Below are 27,148 nucleotides of genomic sequence, written 5' to 3'. Positions count from 1 at the left end.
TATGCTTTCAGTCAATACGTGACCTAATCACACAGCCGGAGACAGAAGCCATCTGGGTGTCAGCTTATAATGTCCACCGTTTGCCCAGGTTGCCCTTTGCAGAGTCTTTCTGATGGTTTTTGTTGCACAGCCATTTCCTTGCTTTGCTGCAGCTCTTGCTTCTGCTCTGTGGTTTCCCTGTATTGTGAGGCGCAGACTGGCTTAGTTCATTTTCACAGTCAACAACATCCTGCTTTTCAGCCGCTGCTGATAGATGATGCAGGGCTTGTGAGCTGTGATTTTATTGGCCAGAGGCAGCCAGCCTACTTGCCAGCCTGAAGCACAATGCAAACCTGATGCCTTTGTGTTATTTTACATGTTTCCAACACACTAAATAAAAATGTGTTCGCAGGAGCTGGCGAAGAAAATAAAGGGCTACCAGGAGCAGATAGCATCGCTGAATTCCAAGTGCAAGATGTTAACCATGAAAGCCAAGCATGCTACGATGCTGCTGACTGTGACAGAAGTGGAGGGACTGACAGAGGGAATGGAGGAACTGGATGCTGAACTCCTCCCTGCTCACCCTGCTCACCCATCAGTTGTTATGGTAAGGCCTGTGGCTGTGTCTGAGCTGCGTTACATGGAGGCAGGGAACAAAGCCATGAATGCAGCTCCTGCTGTCTGCTGCTTTTCTGCAACAGGAAACATACCAGATTTGCATTTGTTACTATAATGTTCATGTTGTCGCTGTGACACATATCATTTTCCGGTATTATACTCATGTTGCTGTGTGACATATTTTTTTCTGTTATTATTATTCTCATGTTGTCGCTGTGAGACATTTTATTTTTTATTAATTTTCTCCACGCAGACAAATATTCACAGTTGCATACTAGTTGCATTTTTATATCTAATCCATACATAGTAAAATAATTCTATTGGTTTTGCCTTGAAGTATGCTTTTCTATGCTCTGCGAACCTTTTTCTATAAAAGGGTAATCCGCACATAATGCCTCCTTTGTTACATGTGACACATCTTTTCAGCATGCTGCTTGTTTGCCACACAAACATGTGACCAAAGCCGGCCGGAACATCACTGAATTCATGGACTGTGACACAATCTATTTCCCTTAAAGGAAAACTCCTCTTTTGCTAAAATAATTATGTTGCTCTGTTATGCGTATCACTGCTTCACAGACATTACGTTTCCATTGCTATTTGCAGCTATTATTTTTTTTAAACTGACACAAATTTTGATTTTGCTAACTAGCAGTCATAGAAACGTTATGTTGTTTACACAGAATACTTCCTGTAGCCAGACCTACTGTTCTGCTCTTGTCATTGCTTCTTTGCTTTTCCCAGAAGTCTGTCCAGAGTCTGAGTTAAGATCTCAGGCATTTTTTAATGTTTTATTACAGTGTGCATGTCATTGTTTGTGACATATACTACTACAGGAGTACCATTTTCCTGATACATACTGGGATACAAAGAAATTACAGTAGAATATTTTTAAACTTGTCACTTCCTGTTAGGAACCCACTAGGAGGGTTAAATTAATATCTAAGAACTGACAGGTAAGTATTTGCAGTAAAATGTGGAAAAAGTCTGTCAATATATAGTGGGAATAAAAGGGGTTGACATTTTTCTCCACAAAACTAGAAATTCACTTCAAGGGACTGATTTACGAGGGTTCTTTTAGGACGGCTTGGATTTATTAAAAAATGTTCCCTCCACAGGTGCATGCTTGTGACTGTATGCACATGATCACTGGATGCACTATGATCACATAGTCCTTGTTATGATGAAATATAACCCAGGTGACAAATGACCTAGCATAACAGTACTCAGTCCTTAAAGCACACCCGAAGTGGGGGGGGGGGGGGGGGGGGGGGGTATTGAGGCTGACATTTATTCCCATTTAAACAATGCAAATTGCCTGGCTGTCCTGCTGATCATCCATCTCTAATACGCTTAAGGTGGCCACACACCGTACAATTATTTAAACATCTGTTCAATACAAGAATAGCAATCATTTTTTTCTGACTGATTGTAACAATTCAAAGATCTGACCAATATACCACACACCTATATTCAATTTTTCCCCAACCGTGAATAAAATAATTGAAACCTCAGAAAAAATTGATTGGAACTGTACATTAAGTAATTGACAATCCATCAAACACTATACAATTCTTGACAAAGTTGGTCTGAAATTTCCAACATGTTCAATCCCCAAAATTGAAGAAAAAAAAACGAACAGGAAATTTGATCGGATTTAGGCTGCTTTCACAGTGAGACGTTACAGGTGCACGTTAGTACAGCCTGTAACGCAGTCCACCGCACAGTAATGAAAAATCAATGGGCTGTTCACAGTGCCCACGTTGCGTTACATTGTAACGCAGGACGTCAGTTGAATGTGCTGCACGCTACGCCGCGTTAGACTGTGCGCACATGCTCAGTAGTGTTGGAGGAGGAGGTCTTCCCTCCTCCTCCTTGGCCAGGCACATGGCTAATTAATATTCACTGCACGGTGTGACGTGCAGGGTTTACTTCCTGGAGCGCCCCTCTGTGCGGCGATTGGCTGGCGGGACCAGGTGATGCCGCATGCGTCCAAGAGGACGCATCGCGGCATCACGGACGCCAGAGTAAGCTGCACAACGCGGCTCACTCTGACGTCCACATCTAAGAGCTCCAGGCGTTGCGTTAGGGGCACGTTATACGACCATAACGTCCCCTAAAACGCAACGTCTTGGTGTGTAAGTAGCCTTATTGTTTGAAAACAAAGAAAAGCTCTCAATTTTTCAGGACAACTGATCATAATTATTGAATTGGTGAAAAATTGGATCCTTTAATTGTATGATGTGTGGCCACCTTTAGACTCTGGCCTCAATTCACTAAGATCATGCTGGAGATAATAAGGCAAGAGAAAACTTACCTCCACACAGTGAGAGAGTTATCTTATCTCTTCATTCCTTAAGTTACCTCCTCTGTAGTTAATTTACCTCCTCTGTAGTTATTTTACCTCCTCTGTAGTTATTTTCACATGCAGTTAATAAACAGCCTGTCAATAACTGTGGAGTTATTTTAAGGATTGAAGAGTTAACTTAAAGACAGAAGAGTTAACTTTAGGTTTGCCTGAGGTAAAATGTTTCCTGAATACTACGGCCTCAATTCACTAAGATCATGCTAGAGATAATAAGGCAAGAGAAAACTTACCTCCACACGTGAGAGAGTTATCTTACCTCTTCATTCCTTAAGTTTCCTCTCCTGTAGTTAATTTACCTCCTCTGTAGTTAAGTTACCTCCTCTGTAGTTAATTTACCTCCTCTGTAGTTATTTTCACACGCAGTTAACAGCCTGTCTTTAACTCTGGAGTTATTTTAAGGATTGGAGAGTTAATTTAAAGACAGAAGAGTTAACTTTAGGCTTGCCTGAGGTAAAATGTTTCCTGAATACTACATGCCTTATCACCATGGTAACAACTCTAGAAGAGTTATTAAAGACAGGAGATAAGCTTAGTGAATTGAGGCCTTAGACCCTAAACAAGCAGGTAAGTTAGGTGCTCTAACTAAAGTCTGACTAGATTAACCACATGTTTGATTCAGGTGTGTGGTTTAGACGCTACAGATCAGCTGATTTGCCAGGCAACTGGTATTGCTTAAAAATGAAATAAATATGGCAGCCATTATCTGTTTCTCACTTCAGAACAGTACACCTAAGCATTCAGATTTAGGTATGGTCAATGAGATGGTAATGATTCAGAGTTTATGCAAATTATATGAAAATGTATGCATCATAAAAAAGACCAATCAAAACTACTGTTGCATTTAACTGGTGCCTTTTTAAGCTGCATACATCTGCAGGAAAAACAGCAAAATATTTACATAATATTATTTGCATCTTATTGAACTGTAAAAAGGAGTAAAGAGGCGTCCAAGGTGAACAAAATACATTAAGAGCAACTAAAATATATATAAATGAGGTGGCTTATCTCAATGATGACACACCCATATAGGAATGGATATTTATTGGTAAAAAAAAAAGCACAGGCAATGCGTTTCGTGGGAACTCGCCCACTTCCTCAGGTCAAATAAAGTGCCACTAAATGCCGGTAGCCGGATTTAAAGCGCCTGGATCACACTGCATCTCTCACTGCATCACTGCAGGAGGAAAAGGGAAAACATTTATAAAATGATTAATGCATGTGATTGCAACTTCCTTGCACATTTGTTTGCATGTTACACAATACTACTAGCGTGTACAAACTCTTCAGTGGACTGACTGCTGAAAGGACCTGTGTCCCTAAAATCTTAATTTTTTTCTTCCAGAGTAAAATGAGCCATAAATTACTTTTTTCCTATGTTGCAGTCATTTACAGTAAGTAGTTGAAATCTGACAGAACCGACAGGTTTTGGATTAGCCCATCTCCTCGTGGGGGGTTCACAGGGATTTCTTAATTTTCAAAATGCACTTGGACAGTTGCTCTGTCCAACTGCCAAAAAGTGTACGGTGAGCAGGGGCCAGCATCTTTGTATAAATCTTTCTCAGGGAGTGTCTTTATAAAGGATAAAGGTCATGCCGAGAATCCCCCATGAAGAGATGGACTAGCCCAAAACCTGTCAAAAATGTCATATTTCTACTTAATGCAAGCAACATAGGAGAGAAGTAATTTATGGCTCATTTTACTCAGGAAGAAATGTACTTCTTATTTGTATGTGTTTTAAATTTTAAGATTTTCGTGACAGTTCCTCTTGAAGTCCAGTGGGCCAAGCGTCTGGAAAGAACAGTATGGTAGTTGATTATTTACATTATATTTCTGAAGCCTAGAGCAAAAGGACTCTTCTGAAGATATTATCAGACTTCTGGAAAATCCACTAAGTCCATGACAAGAGCAGGAAGAGAGATATTTGGGATATCTGGTCCCACCCAGAGTACTGATGCCATTTCTGTAAACTGATAAAACTTGAACTATGCAGCAGTAATAGGAAATCCTTGTAGTCTGTAGTGTGAAATAAAAAATCGTGTTTTTTTTTTTTTTTTTATAACGTTGAACCTTAAAAAAGTTTGCACATCATTTTTTCAGTGTAAATCTTTATCAAATCTTTGTTTTGCTTTTTTAACATAGAGTTTTCCTTTAAGCGTGTAGATGTGGATTTTCATTGATTGATACCTAGATATTGACTTGTTTGTCTTTTGGTGTGTGTTGACTTTGTGTGCACTTGTCTCTTACTCTTCTCTCCAATCTACTTTTTGCTCTCTGGGGTTCTTCTGATGCTCTCCTGTGGCAGATGACTGCTGGTCGCTGTCACACTCTTCTGTCACCTGTCACTGAGGAATCAGGGGAGGAGGGTACCAACAGTGAGATTTCCTCTCCACCGGCCTGTCGTTCTCCTTCACCTGTGGCTAATACAGATGCGTCTGTTAATCAGGTATCACTATGCTGTATTTCCCCCTATTACTAGTGAAGGCAGCACTTAGTTCTCTGTGTGTTTTATTCTACAATGTACTCTTATCATGAGCATGGAAAGAGGTGTATGTTACGGATAGCTGGGTCAATGTACGATCAGAAGTTCCTTTACTGGTATCCAGCAAAGAGGTAACAGAGAATATCTGCCATTGGTCCAAAGCCCAAACCTGTTGTCTCAAAATTTGCTGTAGCCTTTATGGTGCCTATCATTATCCATGAAAATGGATCAGAGAGCATTTAAATGACACAAGGTTATTGTAGGCTTTTCACTTCCTCTGCCCTTCCTTCATGACAGTTTTTATTATAAACATAAATACTTTTGTAAAATACATTAGCCACCAAGTAACTATACAAATATAATAAAAGTTTTTTCTTTGCCTTAAGATACTGTGGGGATGGGTTAGACCTTTGCTCAGTTTTGTCATTGATCGTGTCTCCATTGAAGAGATATAGCCTCCCTTATATGTCCCTGTGACTATGGGCCTTATTCTGTTTCCTTTTTCTTCCATGTTTTTTCCTTGGAGATCATTTTTCATCTTCTCTTTAAAATATCTTTTCAACAATTGAAAAAGTACCAAAAAGAGACAAGGAACTGTCAAAAAGATGTATTTTCTTGCTTGCTGGTGGCTTAAAAGGCATTTTATTCATAAGGTGTGAAAATATCACCTAGATGAAGACTTAGGAGAAAAAGTAAATTGAATAGGGGCCTATGAGAGGACGCTTGGCAGATCATCTGATTTCGGACGCGGACAAAAATAAAAACCTGACAAATTCTCTCACCAAAGGGTGATTGCTGTCTATGTTTATATTGGATATCATTTATTTCCTGTTATCTTTGTTTCTGTCTCTGGGACAGGAAGGGGCAGAATTCTCAGCACCCAGAACCCGATTGCCAATAATAATCTCTTCCCTCCACTAACCAAAACTAAAATAGAAACTCAATAGCATTCCACTTTCACTCTACCCATTTCCCTGCACACTGGTAACTTCCACAGCCAGTAAAGGTGTTAGGGCCTTTTTCCACTGCACAGCTGAATCGCAAAATCGCAAATCGCTACGGTTGCTACTTTACCATAGAAATCATGAGAAGTATTTTCCACTATAGTGATTCGATTTGAGTGCAATTCCACTAGCAATCGCAATCACAAACGCCAGCGATTGCGATTTTTCATTAATTTTGTTCTTGCAATTGCGATTTTTCATTTGCATTGCATTATCCCTCTTAAAATCGCTCTAGAAAGCGATTGCGTTTTGCGATTTACAAATCGAATCACTATAGTGGAAAATACTTCTCATGATTTCTATGATAAAGTAACAACCCTAGCGATTTGCAATTTTGCGATTCAGCAGAGGAAAAAGGCCCTTATGAAAAATTGCAATTGCTGGCGTGTGTGATTGCGGTTGCTAGTGGAAACGGGCCCTTACTTTGTTCATATTCAGATGTCTGTAGATTGCAGTACGGTCAAAGCAGCAGAAAGCTGGCATTGGAGGACTGGGAGCAGCATATGTAATACATTGGTGTTCTTTCTAAATATGAAATTTGCTTTCCACAATTGGCTATGTGAGATGATATGCAGAGGTTCTATTTAACTGCACTCAGGCAAGCTCTGCCTTCATTCTGTAGCCATCAAATCTCTTTCTTCAATGCCCATTATAAGCCTACTGCCTCCCCTCCCGCAAACACATGGGCTCTGATGCCATAAAGCAATACAATGTTGCTCTTCAACTACCTAATCAGGTTCTGCACACCTCTAAATACATTGAAAAATTAGCCCCCTTTCCTGATGTCCACCACCTAAATGTAAAAAATAAATAAAGTTTGTTCCCTAAAATAAACTTTTCATGTAATCACTGCTATTGGCCAATCATGGTCACATGATTGTAGACCACATTTATTGCCTCTTCTCTAATGATTCTCTCGGTGCAGAGAATGTGCACTGCATGAGGAATGTGCTGCTAAGATGTGAATATACTGGAAGGTGGCAGAGGGAGTTAATCTGATAGGGTGCTTCAAGAGAAACCAGGCCAATTTAAACATTATCTCAGTCACTATAGCGTAATTTTGTGTTTTCTGGAACTACAGTCTTGAACAGATAAAGTGCCACATCATATTCATATACAAAAAAATGAAGGGTGCACATTCCGTTTCTCGTGTAAAGTTACTCCTGAAATTGTGCCCAAAAGCTTCTTAGTGGCAAGACCACCATTACTAGGATGAACCTACACTGTATAACATATATAAGGCTCCATACAATGCAGTGTACAAATTCATAATTATAAGGAGGCTACAGGAAACCTTTTCCCAGCTTTTAGAATAATGATGAGTTTTCGTTTATAGACAACATGTTACCTATTGAATATTCCTGGTACAGAAACCTGAGTGCTGCACTTCACTAGGAAACACACGTTTGTCTTGTTATATTTGTTGTTTTATCTCTGTGTTCTGTGTTAGTAAAATGTGCATAAAGGATCCAAAGTATCCAAAGACTTTTTGATGCTGGAATTAATCCTGTAACAAATTGTAACAATCTCTGATAGCAGCACACACTGATATTTTGTTGCTAATTTCTTGACCATTGGAAGATGTATGAAGTGAATTGTGAGTTGTGAGTTGAAGCATTCTTCTAGCCAGGTCACTTTTTATAGCTTCCGGAAGGGGAGTATATGCACACAAAGAGTACGTTTAGAATTTGTATACTGCTGGTACGGGGTTTTCTGGCGGTGAGAAAAAAAACACTAATAGTAAAGGACCACTTTATTCCACCTTTGTTATAAATAACTAACTTACATATATTAGTACTACAATTCATTTTGTCTTTACTTTTATTAAAATTATTTTAAAATTTTAATTGCTATCCAGCCAGCTAAGGATGCCATAAGGCATCTCAAATTCCAGTGGATCATAGCTATATATGTGTGTGTGTGTGTATATACTTATATCTGTATATATATATATATATATATATATATATATATATATATATATATATATATATATATTTGATTATATTAGTATAGTTTAACAAAGGTAAAATTATTATAGTTTAACAAAGGTGAGGCAATATATTTATTGTAGTCTTTCTCGCAATAATTACCAAATATTCTCAAATATAAACTGAGAAAATGTAACTCCTTATGCAATTGAACATGCATATGATATTTTATTTCAATGGTTCCTGTGGTTGTAACAGCCCCAGACTCATCTAAAAGACAAAAGGAGGCCCAATAGTGCAAAATCATGTAAGATTCGGAAAAGCAAATTGCTAAGTATGTATATATTCACAATTGTGGGTTGCAAATCCTTGCAACCATCATCAGAGCAGGCGGGTAATAAACTGTCCCTTGGCCTTCCAGGTCTGTAACAGGAACTGGAGGTTCACAATCCAAATGTTCTTTAGGACATACTTAAAAACTATCACCTCTAAAGAGACAAGACATTAAACAAGGGGGGAGGCGCCCAATCCGTAAAAGCTAGGTTAATAAAGCTGTTGATCTTATAAACAGAGAGGTAATCTTACTTCCCTTGAGGAATTAGGACAAGTCTGTTGAAAAAGGGTCTTTTATTTGAGCACATAAAATGTACAAAGCGTTTCTTGGGTGCTTGCCCTTTTCCCCAAGTCGGTGAAAAAACAGGTGCCTTAAAGAGGAGCTCCAGTGAAAATAATGTAACAAAAAATGCTTCATTTTTACAATAATTATGTATAAATGATTTAGTCAGTGTTTGCCCATTGTAAAATCTTTCCTCCCTCTGATTTACATTCTGACATTTATCACACGGTGACATTTTTACTGCTGGCATGTGATGTCAGTGGAAGGAGATGTTTCTTGCTTTCTTGGCAGTTGGAAACAGCTGTAAACAGCTGTTATTTCCCACAATGCAAAAGGCTCGCACAGTGTGATGTCAGAACCTTGGTCCTGACATCACACTGTGGGAGGGTTTTCACCACCATATCAGCCGTATAGAACCCCCTGATTATCTGCTTGTGAAAAGGAAAATATTTCTCATGGGAAAGGGAGTATCAGCTACTGATTGGAGTTCAATTCTTGGTCGCAGTTTCTCTTTAACTGATATGGCTGTGTAGTGAGCATAAGCGCCTCTATGCCTGTATGACCACATAGAGGCGATTATGCTCGCTACACAGAGTAATGGAGTAGAGTAATGGAGTATTTTCTGGTGTTTCGGCACTCAATCAGCAGGTGAGAGTGCAGTGATACAGGGTTGATTGGACAAGGCATTTGGCTGGCATTTCCATACAAGTATGCTAACCTGACACCTCTACAAAATCCCAGAGTGGACTGGTCTAGTGGCAGACTGCGGTTGTTCACTGGGTGCAGCAGGCTTCATTCATAGTGCCAATGGCTGGCTGACTGGTTAGATCGGCCTGCAGTGGAATTTCTTGATTATCAGATACAGTCGACTCACAGGGACTGATACTCTAAGGGTGGCCACTAACAGTCCAATTTCTAGTGGTAAATCGTTTGAGCGATCAGAAATTCTGATCAGATTGGTTGTAAATAATCTCCAATGATGGGCACAATCGATTACAAATGGTTATAAAAATAGTCGTCCGAATGGATTTTGTTCAAACCAACATTTGGATATTCTTATTGGTTGTGATAGATAAGAAGCAAAGATTGGTTCGTTTATGGTGTAGTGAACAATTTTTCTCCTGATCAGAATTATCTGATTGCTCGAACAATGTTTCGCTAGAAATTGGATCAATAGTGGCCACCTTTAGATTTTCCTAAGATATAGAGCAGTACAGAACCAAAGTCACTCAACTAATCTGAAATTGATTTTTTAAAACGTTGATGACAGCAGTTTGTAACTCTGGTGCGGGTTTTATCAGAACATATGGTTGTTGAAAGGTTAGTGATTTTGTGTCTGCACTTTTTCATTCCAAGTTCTTATATCTGGTGCACTGTTGATGGACAACCCCCACTATGTTATGATACAGTGTGATGTGAAAGTTTGGACAACCTTGTTAATCGTCATGATTTTCCTGTATAAATTGTTGGTTGTTATGATAAATATGTCAGTTAAATATATCATATAGGAGACACACACAGTGATATTTGGGAAGTGAAATTAAGTTTATTGGATTTGCAGAAAGTGTGCAATAATTGTTTAAACAAAATTAGGCAGGTGCATACATTTGGATACCACAAAAAAGAAATGAAATCAATATTTAGTAGATCCTGCTTTTTCTGAAATGACAGCCTCTAAACTTTTCCTGTAGGTTCCAGTGAGAGTCTGGATTCTGGTTGAAAGTATTTTGGACCATTTCTCTTTACAAAACATCTCTAGTTTATTTATTATTTAAGTGTTTATATAGTTTATGGTTTATTCAGGTTTGATGGTTTCCGAGCATGGACAGCTCTCTTTAACTCACACCACAGATTTTCAATTATATTCAGGTCTGGGGACTGAGATGGCCATTCCAGAACATTGTACTTGTTCCTCTGCATAAATGCCTTTGAGCAGTGTTTTGGGTCGTTGTCTTGTTGAAAAATCCAGCCCTGGAGCAGCTTCAGCTTTGTCACTGATTCCTGGACATTGGTCTCCAGAATCTGCTGATACTGAGTGGAATCCATGCGTCCCTCAACTTTGGCAAGATTCCCAGTCCCTGCACTGGCCACACAGCCCCACGGCATGATGGAACCACCACCATATTTTACTGTAGGTAGCAGGTGTTTTTTCTTGGAATGCTGTGTCGTTTTTCATCCATACATAACGCCCCTTGTTATGCCCACATAACTCAATTTTAGTTTTATCAGTCCACAGCACCTCATTCCAAAATGAAGCTGGCTTGTCCAAATGTGCTTTAGCATACCTCAAGCAGCTCTGTTTGTGCTGTGGGCGAACAAAAAGCTTCCTCTGCATCACTCTCGCATACAGCATCTCCTTGTGTAAAGCGCGCCGAATGGTTGAGCGATGCACAGTGACTCCATCTGCAGCAAGATGATGCTGTAGGTCTTTGGTGCTTGTCTGTGGGTTGACTCTAACTGTCGCTTCTGTTTATCCGAGATTTTTCTTGGTCTGCTTCTTCGAGCCTTAACTTGAACTGAGCCTGTGGTCTTCCATTCCTTAGTATGTTCCTAACTGTGGAAACAGACAGCTAAAATCTCTGAGACAGCTTTCTGTATCTTTCCCCTAAACCATAATCGTGAACAATCTTTGTCTTCAGGTCATTTGAGAGTTGTTTTGAGATCCCCATGTTGCTACTCTTCAGAGAAAATGAAAAGAGGAGGGAAACTTACAATTGACGCCCCTTAAAGAGACTCTGAAGTCTCATAAAAAATCTTCTTTTTATTTCAAAAATGTCTTTAAGGTTTTGGAATCAATAAAATGACAACAGTGCCCAAATTTATGCACCTGCCTTATTATATTTAAACAATTATTGTGCACTTTCTGTAAATCCAATAAACTTCATTTCACTTCTAAAATATCACTGTGTGTGTCTCCTAAATGATATATTTAACTGACATCTTTTATCGTAACAACCAACAATTTATACAAGAAAATCATGACGATTAACAAAGTTGCCCAAACTTTTGCATCCCACTGTAGTTCCACACTTTTTACCATATAATGTTAGTCAACAGATTTGCTGGATAACTTACCATATGTTCTGCTGTGTTTTTTTTTTTTAAAGCACAAGAAAACCTAAGTAAATCATGTTTTTAGTGATTGTGTGTAAAGTCGCAGTAAATTACACTGACCTGCTTTACCAAAAACAGTACTGAAGTTCAGATAAGAATTTGCATTTCCTGTTCCAAGTGGTAAAGGGAAACTTCTCTGCCCAGGATGAGTTTGTGGTTATGAGCTAAAATACTAATTACAACTATATGTAATTCAATAGCTTGAATGTTCTACATTTGTGTAAGGTTCCTTATAAACACATATAGGACCACTATTGCAAACATTTTTAAAAATTAAATTACGTGTATAAGATGCACATTTGTGCCAGTGTAAAATGCACTATAAATTACGTTTTCCTATGTCTCTGTCAGTTACAGTAGGTAGTCAAAGTAGGACAATTCTGACAGGTTGTGGACTAGTCTATCTTCTCCTGGGGGATTTACAGGGTTTTCTTTATTTTCAAAAGCACTTACTGAATGGCATTTGTTCAGTCCAACTGCCAAAACAGTGTTCTACATGTAGGGAGGCTGACTGGTACCTTCGTATAAGTCTATTCTATGGAGTGCTTTGGTAAAGAACAAAGGAAATGCTGGGAATGCCCCATGAGGAGATGGACAAATCTGTCAGAGTCATACTACCTACTATAAGTGACAATGTCAAAGGAAAAAAAGTAATGTATAGTGCATTTTACTCTGGACCAATTTTATATTTTAAATACAGTGGCTTGCAAAAGTATTCGTCCCCCTTGAAGTTTTCCACATTTTGTCACATTACTGCCACAAACATGAATCAATTTTATTGGAATTCCACGTGAAATACCAATACAAAGTGGTGTACATGTGAGAAGTGGAACGAAAATCATACATGATTCCAAACATTTTTTACAAATCAATAACTGCAAAGTGGGGTGTGCGTAATTATTCAGCCCCCTTTAGTCTGAGCGCAGTCAGTTGCCCATAGACATTGCCTGATGAGCGCTAATGACTAAATAGAGTGCACCTGTGGGTAATCTAATGTAGGTACAAATACAGCTGCTCTGTGACGGCCTAAGAAGTTGTCTAAGAGAATATTGGGAGCAACTACACCATGAAGTCCAAAGAACACACCAGACAGGTCAGGGATAAAGTTATTGAGACATTTCAAGCAGGCTTATGCTACAATAAGATTTCCAAAGCCTTGAACATCCCACGGAGCACTGTTCAAGCGATCATTCAGAAATGGAAGGAGTATGGCACAACTGTAAATCTACCAAGACAAGGCCGTCCACCTAAACTCACAGGCCGAACTAGGAGAGTGCTGATTAGAAATGCAGTCAAGAGGCCCATGGTGACTCTGGACGAGCTGCAGAGATCTACAGCTCAGGTGGGGGAATCTGTCCATAGGACAACTATTAGTCATGCACTGCACAAAGTTGGTCTTTATGGAAGAGTGGCAAGAAGAAAGCCATTGTTAACAGAAAAGCATAAGAAGTCCCATGTGCAGTTTGCCACAAGCCATGTGGGGGACACAGCAAACATGTGGAAGAAGGTGCTCTGGTCAGATGAGACCAAAATGGAACTTTTTAGCCAAAATGCAAAACGCTATGTGTGGCGGAAAACTAACACTGCACTTCACTCTGAACACACCATCCCCACTGTCAAATATGGTGGTGGCAGCATTATGCTCTGGGGGGTGCATCTCTTCAGCAGGGACAGGGAAGCTGGTCAGAGTTGATGGGAAGATGGATGGAGCCAAATACAGGGCAATCTTGGAAAACCTCTTGTAGTCTGCAAAAGACTTAAGACTGGGGTGGAGGTTCACCTTCCAGCAGGACAACTACCCTAAAAATAAAGCCAGGGCAGCAATGGAATGGTTTAAACCAAAACATATCATATCAATGTGTTAGAATGGCCCAGTCAAAGTCCAGATCTAAATCCAATCGAGAATCTGTGGCAAGATCTGAAAACTGCTGTTCACAAACGCTGTCTATCTAGTCTGACAGAGCTGGAGCTGTTTTGCAAAGAAGAATGGGCAAGGATTTCAGTCTCTAGATGTAAAAAAGCTGGTAGAGACATACCCTTAAAGACTTACAGCTGTAATTGCAGAAAAAGGTGGCTCTACAAAGTATTGACTCAGGGGGCCGAATAATTATGCACACCCCACTTTGCAGTTATTTATTTGTAAAAAATGTTTGGAATCATGTATGATTTTCGTTCCACTTCTCCAGTGTACACCACTTTGTATTGGTCTTTCACGTGGAATTCCAATCAAATTGATTCATGTTTGTGGCAGTAATATGACAAAATGTGGAAAACTTCAAGGGGGCCGAATACTTTTGCAAGCCACTGTATGTATTTTTCAATTTTTCATGATAATAATACTTTAATTATGCTTGCAATAGCTCAAGTGCCTCTACCATTATGCCTACTACAGTAATTTATATGTGTACTCGCATGTTTTGTTTAATTGACAATTATCTGCATTAGATACCTTTGAAATATCTGATATTTAAATGTATTGCGATTTAAATTTGTGAGGAATATAATGATTTTGTTGGGAATGCCTCAAGCTACTCGTTTAGTATCATAATGCACAGGCACAAATTGAATGCATATAAAGCATTCAGATATACAGTAAGTGTTTATGTGCTTATCGCTTTTTGTAGTAGAATTGTAGCTAATAACACATATTGCGCTTGCAGGAACTAGCATGCATGCCTGTGCTACCTGTTGAAAGTGCTATGTTATCCTTCATGCTCTTAGGACATTGCTTATTACCAGGCCTTATCTGCTGAACAGTTGCAGACAGATGCTGCCAAGATCCTAACCAGCACAGCTTCTACTCAGGAAATGTACGAGTCGGGCATAGAGACGGCTGCCAATGCCAAGCTAGATGATCTACAGCGTTCCTGGGAAACTTTGAAGAATGTGGTATGTTTTATTCTGCATATCAGATTATGACAGCATTTAATTTACAACATCTCACATTTTCTCAAGACAGTTGGGGTATGCATCAATATGTTCTGATTGCCAAATAGTTTTCTTAACAAAGTATAGCGCATTTGACCCTAATGGCCCGTACTCACGGGCTGCAGAAGTGGCCTGTCGCCAGCACACGTGAGCGTGTCTGCGACAGGCCGGCGACAGCTCCTCGCCAGGTCCCTCCGCGTACACACGCGGAAGAGGGACCAGCGGCGAGACGGAAGCTGTCGCCGACGTTCCTCCTCCCCCCGCCGGAAGCTCCATTTACCACAATGGAGGTTGCTGTTGCTAGTCCGCGTACTCACGCGGACTAGCGACAGTTGCGGGGGAGGTGCGGCGGCGACTGTCGCCATGCGATTGAAACTTTCAATCGCATGGCGACATGAGCGACGGGCGACAGTTCGGGGTGCGCGCGCGACGGCCCATACTCACGGGCGACCTGTCGCCGCAACACGCGCGCGCCGCGTGTTGAGGCGACAAAAGTCCCTCGTGAGTATGGGCCATAACATAGGGCCTGGAATGTCAGAAGATTTTCAAATGTCAATACAGTAAAAATAAAAGAACACAATAAAACTGCTGAGCCCATTAGTATAACTGTTGACCAACTGCTTTCACTTGAAATAACAACAAATGGGACAATAGGAAATCATTCACTAAAGTGAATCTGTCAATTACATCTTGAGCCCACCAATGCAGTTGTGTCCGCTTCTGTCCGCTTTTCAGCATCTGTAACATTGATGTGTAATTGAAAAGTGGACACAAATGCATCAGTGGTCTCAGTTTTTCAATGAAAATATACATGAATCAGTAATTGTCAGCATTGTCAAGCCACATTATGATGTATAAAGAGACACGGCTACAAGCCAGGAACCCTGAAGCAAGCATTTAATTGGGCCATTGGAAATAGGCATACTTGGACATTTACATCCTATAGGTACTTATTAATAGTTTTTTTTTAATTCATAGTGCCCCTTTAAGCATAGGCAGCATTGAATGTGACTGCTCACTTATACCTGCAGTGCATCTGTGTATTCATATGCGATATATTCTATCTACTTAAAATACAGTATCATAATAAAAAATTGTTTTAACAATTTATTTTTCCTTCATAATTGGCTCATGTTGACTTAATCTATGCTGTTGTCCTTATTAAAGTATATGTATCCTTGTCATTATATGTTCAATTACTAGATCAGTGAAAAGCAGCGAACGTTATATGAGGCTCTTGAACGACAGCAAAGATATCAAGATTCTCTTCAGTCTATCTCAACAAAAATGGAAGCCATTGAAGTGAAACTGAATGAGAGTCTGGAGCCCAGCAAGACCCCTGAAACTCAAATGGCGGAACACCAGGTGAACTGGACCTTTATATAATGTGTTTGCTTAAAGAAAATGTCAGGCAAAATTATCATATTCAAGCTCTACTTACCCGGGGCTTCCTCCAGCCTCTTGCAGCCAACATATCCCACACCGCAGCTCCGCTCAACCGCCAGCCCGGGGTCATCGCCGGTGCAGAGGCTGACCTCGTGGACATCCTCTACTGCACCTGCACGAGTACCGCTGTAAATTAAGAGAGCGGAGCTGCGGCGTGGGATATGTTGGCTGCAAGAGGCTGTGTAAGGGTAAGTAGAGCTTGAATATGATAATTTTTCCTGACATTTCCTTTAATGGCTACAATTTATAATACTTCAGAAACTGAACATTGTGTTTACTTTTATGTTATATAGATTTAGTTTTCCATATATGAAACCAACTTTAATAAAGTATGCCACATTTTTATTAGAGAGTGATGACAAGAGATTCCAGAAGTTTTCTGACACTCTGGAAAATCTACAGACCTCGTTGTAGCCTCTTTCAGTTTCTCATGGGAAAAGAAAACTGTAGACAATTTATAGGGATTGAACCTTTCACCTCTCACTCTGGTCTTCTTGACCATTTTGTTAAGAAAATGACATTGGGTCTTGTTGACAACTCTACAGCAAAGATGATCAAATCTCTCTCTGATCTTGTTAAAGCTAATGGGAACCAGAAATAAAAAAAAATAGATGCATACCTAAGGAGAGAGAAGATTCTGGGTCTTATAGAGCCTTCCCGCACCTCTCACGGTCCACTCATTCCAGTGGTGGCTCCCCCGTTATAGCAGTGTTCGACCATTGGTCAAATACTGATCTCTGTCACCGTTGGAAGCTTCTGAAGCCTTCGGATGCCCGATTGCTCCCAAAGAAGGGCCACTCCGTACTGCACATGCATGAGCATGCTTTCTCATGTGCTTACGCATGCGTAGTACAGAGCCGCCGTCTTCGGGCACACTTAGGTTCCCATTTCAACTCCCATTCTCTTTTCAATACTTATCTATTAGTTTTTTGTGCTGCTTTATCATTTTCTAGCGTCTCTTCCATTTCAGATAGACAGAACAAAAATGACTTTGTTTAGTTATAGTTAAGGCAGTATTAATAGAATAGAAGAGGAACTGTACCAAATTTAAATTTATATATGTTTTGTTTCCTTTTCTTTTCTTTTAGGCTCTTATGGATGAAATTTTAATGTTGCAGGATGAGATCAGTAAATTGCAGGCTTCCTTTGCGGACGAACTAGTATCTGAATCTTTGGATTCAGAAGCTGCTGATCAGCTAGCTCTGCAATCTACACTGACTGTCTTGGCAGAGAGAATGGCCACCATCAGAATGAAGGCCTCGGGGAAACGCCAGCTCTTAGAGGTGTGTGCAAGAATTAAGTTCCATTTGTTTTTTAAATACCTGTTCAATTCAAGAATACCAATCAATTTTTGTGATTGATTGTAACAATTCAAAAATCTGACCGATGTTCCACACACCTATGTTCAATTTTTCCCAATCATGAATAAAATAATTGAAAGCTCAGAAAATGTTAATTGGAACTGTACATCAAATAATTGACAATCCATCACACACCATACAATTCTTGATAAAGTTGGTCTGAAATTTCCAACATGTCCAATCTTAAAAAATCGAAAAAGAATAACAATCAATTTTTCTGATTGATTGTAACAATTCAAAAATCTGACCGATGTCCCACACACCTATGTTCAATTTTTCCCAATCATGAATAAAATAATTGAAAGCTCAGAAAATGTTAATTGGAACTGTACATCAAGGTATTGACAATCCATCACACACCATACAATTCTTGATAAAGTTGGTCTGAAATTTCCAACATGTCCAATCTTAAAAAATCGAAAAAGCGGGAAATTCGATCGTATTTACCGATCGAAAACAAAGAAAAGCTCTCAATTTTTCAGGACAACTGATCACAATGATCAAATTGGTGAAAAATTGGATTTTTTAATTGTACGGTGTGTGGCCACCTTTAATGTATAGAGGCTATGTAGAAATGCAGCTTCTAGTAAGTTAAGGATAAGAGTAGATATGCAGTAAGAGCTGGTCCACACTAGGTCCGGAAACGTATCCGTGGCTGCGTTTTTTTAAACCTGATGAAAAACGGAGTCCCGGATACTAATGTTGAAAATAGCAGCCAGCCTCACCCAAGTAAAAAACGGATCCGTCTGCGTTTGCGGGGATCCGTTTTCAAAACCTGAACGGAAGGCCCGGATCTGCTGCATTTTCACGCAACGGATCAGGACCACGGATACACGCAGGGGGTAGTGAAAGCAATGAGAAAACGCATCTCCAGCTCCACAGGCAAAAAACGGATGTTAAAACGGATAGCCTGAGCTTTATGATTGGCCCAAAAAAATCCTCCCACTCCTTCCTAATGATGGAGACGTTTTCTATCAGGGAAAAACCTGAACGGAAACTGATGCAAAACTGATGCACTTTCATCAGTTTGCAGTACGGTGGGTACTTCCCCTTATCCGGACTGCAGTGTCCGTCCTGCAACTGTGTCTAGTGTGGACCAGCTCTAACATAGCCTCAGTCCCCTGCTAACTTTAACTGTGTTCAGGTTTGTTAGCAATGGACACAGAAAAAACCACCCTTGATGGTATCATCAGAGTTCACTGAACCACATGGAGCAGCACCTTCTTAAGGAAAAGGCTTTTTTTCCAGTGATGCAAAAAACAGCTAGTCAGGTTATGGTGCTTTCCTTTTGATACTTACTGTGCCATAAAAAGTTGGTAAATAGCGGTTTACCTTGTTTATGCTCGGTAGAGTTGCAGGAATCCAAAAGTCATCACATGGGGCGGCCATCCTGTCTTCAATCATATGCTGCAAGGATCTTGGTCAGTGGCAAACAGGGCTAGGTTACCTTGTAACTACCTATCTACTGATATGATAAAATAAATTGAGTAACTAAAAAAAACTTCCTCAGCATCTGCTAAACCCCACTCCACTCCTCTTATTTGTAAGTCATTAGACAGGGTTTCTTATAAACTGAAATAATGTGGTTAATTCTTGAGAGCCTTAAAAATGACGTGTTTCTTAGCATATTAAATTCAAAAACAATGCTCAAAATAAGTTCACATTAAGCAACACTGATATGATTTGCTGGAGTGCAGGGGTTAATTTGGAGTGATCATGCTGAAAACTACCGTATTGATCAGCCGAGGGGAAAATGAACACACTGTTTTTCACATTTAGACAACTGATTTTGATTTAACTATCAATTTGTCATATACTGTATATAGGGGTATATTCACAAAACACTGGTAAATGTAATAAGTGCCGGCAGTGCATGTAAAGTTTACCAACACTTACCCTTAATACATAACAAGCATTAGGCAAGTAGTGATAATCACATCTTCAGGTGGCCACTAATGATACAATTGGGTGAACAATGGATTACAAACGACTCTTCATATGAACGATCTTAAATGATTGTTTGAAACCACTAATGGACAACAATCTCCTAACCAATCAGATCAGATTAATGAAATTGATCCAAATTTTGGGTCAATCCCATCAATCTGATTGGAATGGTTAGGAGATTTTTGCCCATTAGTGGTCCCAAACGATCATTTACGATCGTTCAATTGAAGAATCATTCGTAATCGATCGTTCAGCAAATTGTATCATTAGTGGCCAGTTTTCACAGATCTTTTTCAACACACTGAACATTACTTTAAATAGGCACAATAGTGACATATAGCAGAATGCAGTAAATCATTCAGAATACCCATTTCTACATTACATTTCTTGGTTTCAACATCAGAAGCACTCCCTATATCTATATATTGCTGTATATTGGTAATTAACACTGCCCTGCCAGTGATGCTTTGCCTGGGCTATTTAGCTATGTGGAATTCTCCTCCCAGAGCATTCTGGGAGATAAGTTGTGTATTGTACTAGTGGCACCTGACACAAGTAAAGATGTCACCACCTGTGATACATTTTAAAATGTAAATCAGGGTGACTAAATAATTTATAAATGAATATTGTAAAAAAATAAGCAATTTTATTAATTGAGTTATTTTCACTACAGTTCATCTTTAAATAATTTAAAAATAGTTTCTACGCTTTATATATTCAGTTTTTACTTCATAAGTATTAGAACAGCGCGGTCTCTCAGTTCACACACACTGCGTATTGCCTCCCTGCCATCCTCATCACCCAATCTGTACACCCAGTCAGCTATTCTATTCAGTAGTTTGACCTTAATACTGCATAAGGGCAAGTGATCAAAGACTTTCTTTGAGTAACTGATTAATATTTCTTTTCTGAGGGCTAATTGGCAAGAGATCTGCTCTGGGATAATGCCAGACATCTCTTTGTTATAGGCAGTCTAAACACATCCATACACGTCTGACATGCGGGCATGTTTCAAATGCTCTCAGGCTGTTCTGTATGCCAACTAGTTCATATACTGGAGAACTAAGCATATTTATGTCAGTGAAGAGTGGAGCATAAATACAAAGCCAAGTGGGCAGAAGACACACTGAGTAGTAGTGCTTGTCTCAGTGGCTAAAATGTCTATCAGAATGGGTTTCCTAACCTTTCTGGTTATGTTATTAAGGGTGGACAGTGTTTTGTCATCATTCTAAAAATACGGTGAAGTATTCAAATTACAAAAAGGTTATTTGGAAAAAACAGAATCAAAGGAGAAGTCCACACACATACTTGTTCAGCAGGAACAGGGTACCGTTTATTATTATTATTTATTTATAAAGCGCCAACATATTCCGTGGCGCTGTACAATGTAAGAAAACAAACAAGGGATACATAATGATACAGACAATGATATACATCAAATATGAACACTGATACAAGATACAGCACTGCTGATTACAATTGTAAATTTAACATGATGACTAAAATGTATGAATGTCTAACAGAGTGCAAGCAATTAAATTAATAACATTCCATGACACAAAAGGGTGAGAGCCCTGCCCTTGCGAGCTTACAATCTAAAGGAATGAGGTGGAAACAAGAGGTGGGGGAAGTATACAGTATATGTACAGGCAGTGCGTAATTAGGTTATTTAGTGGGTGCATGGCCTAAGCTAGAGAATATGCTTGTTGGAAAAGGTGGGTTTTGAGAGAGCGTTTAAAGATTTCAAAGGTGGGAGAGTGGCGGATGTGCTGTGGAAGGGCATTCCAGAGGAGGGGTGAGGCTCGTCAGAAGTCTTGTACATTGTTTATTGTCCCATCACACATGTACAATTTATCTGACCATACACTGCTGATCGTTTTGGGGCCAATCCAGTCCCCTTTGTCAAGGCAAGGACACACATGCATGTATGTCTATCCTTGCCTTGACAAAGGGAACCGGATTAGCCCCGAAATGATCGTCGATGTACAGTCAGATAAATTGTACATGCTATGTGACAATAAACGGTACACTGTTCCTGAACGTGTCTGTGTGCGGACCTCTCCTTTGATTCTGTGGATTACAATTGCCTTGGGATCCTGCATCACCACTCCGCTGGACAGAGGTGTGCAATTCTTCTTTACATATGGTTATTTGGAAAACTCACGTTTTCTGTATTGCAAATAATAACTTCATATTCTGTCACTTAATGTAATTTCTTTCATTGTGTATTCACCTGCATTCTCAAGTGCTATCCTAGCAATGTTGTATGTTAGTAGGGTGGAATGTGTAATGTTCTTTTGCATGGCCACGCTACAGCCTGCTACATTCTAGTGTAAGATCAGATGTTTCCTACAGTGGAAATACTATATTTCAATGACTGTATTAAGAATGGCAGAAAAGATAAACACATTATGTCATTAGGAAAAACTGAATGAACAGCTGGAAGAGCAACGCCATGAGCAGGCCCTGCAGAGGTACCGGAGTGAAGCAGATGAGCTTGATCACTGGCTGCTGGGTGCCAGGGCTACATTAGAAAATGTGTTACGCGCTTTTGAAGAGCCCATGGACATGGAAGCACAGCTCATTGATTGCCAGGTACAGTCCACGGTGAAATATAGAGTATAGTTTAGTCTGCACAAATGTTTTAGACATAAAGACAAGGCATTATCTAGGTTCCACTAAAAAGCTTTAATTTTGATGAATACATCCTTTGAGGAATGGTAAATTAAGCATGCATTGTGAATTATGCATGGTTTGGGGAAATAAACTAAAATAGCTTTTGCCTGCATGTATATATTTATGAACATCACCAGTATCCTCATTTCCTCATTTTCATACTTTTGTTTCTTGGTCCATTGTCTTTTCGACTTTCGCTATTTTTTTCCAAACTTTTGCTGTTCTGCATATCTATGAAAATAGAGAAACCTTGATGGTTATGATAGCTTTAGGGTCCAGGCACACTCTCACATAGCTAGAAAAAAGGGAAGACAAACCAGTACTGTATATGCTGCAAAATATTGCTCTGCAATCCAGGTGGCTTTGTGCTTTACAATAACTGCAGAGATGACTACATTCCGCTATATTAAATGGGACAGCTCTGTGTTGTGCACAAGATGTGCAATGTAGAAGTTAGGGATGATCGGAACAGGCGATTTCCGATATCGCGGTAATTCCGCCTTCCACTATAACGAAATTCCGCTACCGCTACATTCCGGTGGATTCCCGCGGTATTCTGCGGAATTCCTCATTCCGGTGGAACAATTTCCACAATGTTAAAAGGAACCTAATGGATGTTTCCTTTTAAACAAATACCAGTTCCCTGGCAGTCCTGCTGATAACTTTGGCTTTAGTGGTGGCTGAATCACAATCCTGATTACAATTTTTTTTTTTGGAACAGCAAGAGTTGTCGTAGGCCATGGGACCTAGAGGTGGTTTCACGGCGGTCATTTATGTCAGGAACCGGCCCGCGGCACGCCTGCGTATACGGTTCCCGACTACGGGTTTGACCAGATCGAGAGGGGAAGCAGCCTTAGCAAGCTAAAACCAGGCTGTGACCCCTCAGAACACTTCTCACTGCCACCACTAGCTGTTGCTAGACACTTCCACTCTGCTGTCGAGTGCTCAGCGCGCAATCCGTGTTTTCGTATTCGGGTCAGCTTTGCGCTTTAGGCCGAATACGGGAACGCCACGCACACACACGCACAATTGCAATCTTACACTGTGGTGAAGCAAAACCACTAACAGTCGTTCCAAACGATACTGCTAGCCACTCTGCTGTCGAGCTACTCGCACTGCCGTTTTCGTACGTTGGGTCAGCTGTGCACAATGCAATTTCAATATTATACGGTAGGGTTGCTCAAACATACAATCAGGCATGGACTTAAACACAGTTACACTTCAGTCTCTTCTAGGCTATGAGTGTTAGTTTAGTACAGCAGAAGTCAAACTTATTAAATAACGATTTAATATTCCAGGAAAAAGTGGAACAATGCAGAAAATAATATATACAAAAGATTTACAAAAAACAGTAAAAGTTACAAAAATACAAGTTACAACGATACACACAAGACAAGTTGCAAATATGGGAAAAACGTTACCAGCATATCGATCTGGGCGTTGTTTGCGGGAGGACGCAACTTCTGGTCAGGAACCAGATTAGTCCTAGCAATGTGCTATCTCCAAAGACTACAAGTTGTGACTGTCCTAGCTGCTGTTTTATAGTCCCAAGTGTTGCCCCGGGCAAAGAATGTTTCATATCACAATCTAATGCAATTTCCCAGCTTGTCATATCCTTCCTGTGATATGCGACCTTCAAAGCTTTCCTGTGTTAGTGTCTGATCCTTTCAGAGATTTCAGAACACCTCCACTACCCCAATTTCCACAGGTAAAAGTCTATACATCAAAAGATTGTATTTTGGGTGAAGCTTCCTGGCTGTTATATGTAAACTCCTGGCTCAGGCTGGTGTGAGCTGTGTCAAAGCATACTGCAGCCAGTCCAGGTGACAATTGCTCCCAAGCACAATACACCTCTGAGACAGTATTCAGACAATAGGGTCAGACCACCTGTATAGGCTTCAAAGCAACTGTCTGATTAAGTGTTTCCTAATTACCTGTTTCTGGCTGTCCAGAGGAACTGTATGCTAATGTCCAAGCCCCCTGCATCCAGAGGAATTCAGTGCAAATGTAGGTCTATTGACCCACACACACAATCACATTAACAGTCCATGAAGCTAGCCTGGCATATCTACACCTTTGACACAGCAGATAGAAAAATGATAGAATATGTTCCCGTATTATCCCAACATCGTAACTAGCTGCTATATCATGACAGTCATCACAATTTTTTTTGTAGCAGCAGTAGTTGTCGTAGGCCATGGAACCTAGAGGTGGTTCCACGGCAGTCATTACATTTTTTGTTTGGAGCAGCAGGAGTTGTTGTAGGCCATGGGACCTAGAGGTGGTTCCACGGCAGTCATTACAATTTTTGTTTGGAGCAGCAGGAGTTGACGTAGGCCATGGGACCTAGAGGTGGTTCCACGGCAGTCATTACAATTTTTGTTTGGAGCAGCAGGAGTTGACGTAGGCCATGGGACCTAGAGGTGCTTCCACGGCAGTCATTACAATTTTTGTTTGGAGCAGCAGGAGTTGTCATAGGCCATGGGACCCAGAGGTGGTTCCACGGCAGTCATTAGAATTTTTGTTTGGAGCAGCAGGAGTTGTCGTAGGCCATGGGACCTAGAGGTGGTTCCACAGCAGTCATTATAATTTTTTTTTTGAAGCAGCAGGAGAAGTTGTAGGCCAAAAGCATAGGGTTAGGACATCGGACAGCTGCAAAAGCTGCATTTTTATGATCTTAAAAAGCAAAAATATGCGATGATAGTGATAGGCAGCAGAGTTTGAGAGGGAGACCATTTGAGGCTTGAAAAACAGTAAAATTTTAATTTAATCTGCCTAATCTTCATCATGAATCAGTGAGAGGGGCCTTGAAATTATCACTGATCCATGACTCGTTCATTTTAATGAACATTAGTATGTCCACATTGTCTGTGGACAGACGGGTCCGTTGGTCTGTGACCACCCCACCTGCAGCACTAAATACTCACACAGAAAGAACACTGGCATGCAAGAACCTCCAATGCATACTGAGCGAGTTCACGCCAGGTATCCAGTTGTTTTGTCCAATACTCCATGGGGTCATCATTACTCTCCACATTGCCCGCTGGTGGTGCTGCTGCTACAAGGAGTATCTGGCATTGGCTGATAAAATTCCTTCAACATACTCAGCAGGTTCACAGATTGGCTATTGGTGCTGCTGCTGGGAGTGGGACCACCAGACCTTTGCTAAATATGATGAGGCTTGGTAGCTTGGACCCGGGATACAGGTTCAGGAAACGCATCTACTACCCAACGAAGAAGGGCATCCCGGATGTGGCTCATCCTGTCGTCTGCTTGGGAGGGGGGTATGAGCTGCCGCATTTTCCCCTTGAATCGGGGATCTAAGATGGTGGCCACCCACATGTCGTGCCTTGATTTTAAAGTTTTAATCCGGGGGTCCTTACGGAGGCACTGGAGCATATGCGCAGCCATAGGGAAGAGATGTCTGCCATTAATCACCTCTTACTGGCTGTCAGAACTGTCGTCATGCTCCAGCTCCACATCAGAATCTTCTTCCCACCCCCGGACAATGGGCTCTTCCACTTCAACAAGCTCTGCCTCCTCATTCAGGACTTGAGCATGCTCACTCACTCCCCCACTTGACTTACCACTGTTCAGTAGGGCTTCCTCTCCTGTCCGAGCACTTTGTCAAGAGCCTTGTCCAGCATGAAGGCAATTGGGAGCACTTCTGATATGCTGCAGTGCTCCTCACTGACCAATTTTGTTGCCTGCTCAAACGGCTCCAAGACTTTACACACCTGTCCAATCAGCTGCGACTGGTCCCCAGTAATGTAGTCCAGTGGCCCTGTTCTGGAGGAAGATGTCTGAGACAGGTATAGCATGACCGCCATTCGCTGCTCCCACATCCTCTCCAGCATGTGGATGGTGTAGTTCCACCGCATCGCACAATCAGAAATAAGCCTGTGCTGCGGCAGGCTAAGGTGGCGCTGCAGCAGTTTCAAGGCCGCAGGGGGGAGGTTGCGGAGAGACGGATGTGGGCTGACACTTTTCGTGCTGAGGCCACAGCGTCCTTCAACCCATCAAAAGTTTGTAAAACTTTCTGGACTACAAGGTTGAAGACATGGGCCAAGCAAGGTACAATTGTGAGTGTAGCCACCTTCAGAAGTGGTGGCCAGCATGTTGGCACCATTATCAGACACCACTACACCTGTCTCCAGTTTTCGGGGGGACAGCCACTGCTGAATCTGATCATGTAAGGCTGCAAGGTTTACAGATCCGGTTTGCCTGTTCTCGTCCATGGATTGAAGTTTCATCACTGCTTGGCATTGATGGTGCTGCAGACCAGTGTAGGAGCGGGACCACTTGCTGGGAGGCTGAGCAACGGCGGACTGGCCTTGGACAGAACAGGTAGCAGAGGGAAGTTGAAGAGGCCTCCCTTTCAACCCACATGGCGGCACCACCAGCTGAGATGCCCCAGATCTTGCACCCACCTCAGCAGCACCATGGAGAGTGACCCAATGGGCAGTAAAAGTTAGATACTTTCCCTGCCCATGCCTGCTGCTCCAGCCATCCATAGTGAAGTGCACCTTGCCACCAACAGCGTGATCCATAGACGGGCCGACACACTCCACAATGTGCTGGTGAAGGGCAGGGATAGCATTCCTGGCAAAATAATGGCGGCTGGGGATCTGCCATTGTGGAGCAACACTGTTCATCAGTCTGCGGAAGGGGGCGCAGTCCA

General features: G+C 40.9%; 1 protein-coding gene across 15 annotated transcripts in view; it reads left to right on the top strand.

The window, feature by feature from the left end:
- SYNE1 (spectrin repeat containing nuclear envelope protein 1) overlaps nt 1-27,148 on the top strand; it is a 707,535-nt gene that overhangs the window by 485,550 nt on the left and 194,837 nt on the right. For 9 of the 15 annotated variants that reach the window (XM_068232018.1, XM_068232025.1, XM_068232010.1 and 6 more), the window contains 6 exons: nt 392-586; nt 5,268-5,408; nt 14,831-14,998; nt 16,241-16,402; nt 17,572-17,766; nt 22,213-22,386. In XM_068232018.1, the coding sequence (XP_068088119.1) occupies nt 392-586; nt 5,268-5,408; nt 14,831-14,998; nt 16,241-16,402; nt 17,572-17,766; nt 22,213-22,386 (1,035 nt within the window). The other 6 variants (XM_068232022.1, XM_068232021.1, XM_068232023.1 and 3 more) reach the window with 5 other exon arrangements.

The sequence above is a fragment of the Hyperolius riggenbachi genome, chromosome 4 (genome assembly GCF_040937935.1).
Source record: "Hyperolius riggenbachi isolate aHypRig1 chromosome 4, aHypRig1.pri, whole genome shotgun sequence".
In the NCBI taxonomy this organism is placed as follows: domain Eukaryota; kingdom Metazoa; phylum Chordata; class Amphibia; order Anura; family Hyperoliidae; genus Hyperolius; species Hyperolius riggenbachi.
The sequence above is the reverse complement of the archived record's forward strand: the minus strand, read 5'-3'. Positions and strand labels throughout refer to the sequence as shown.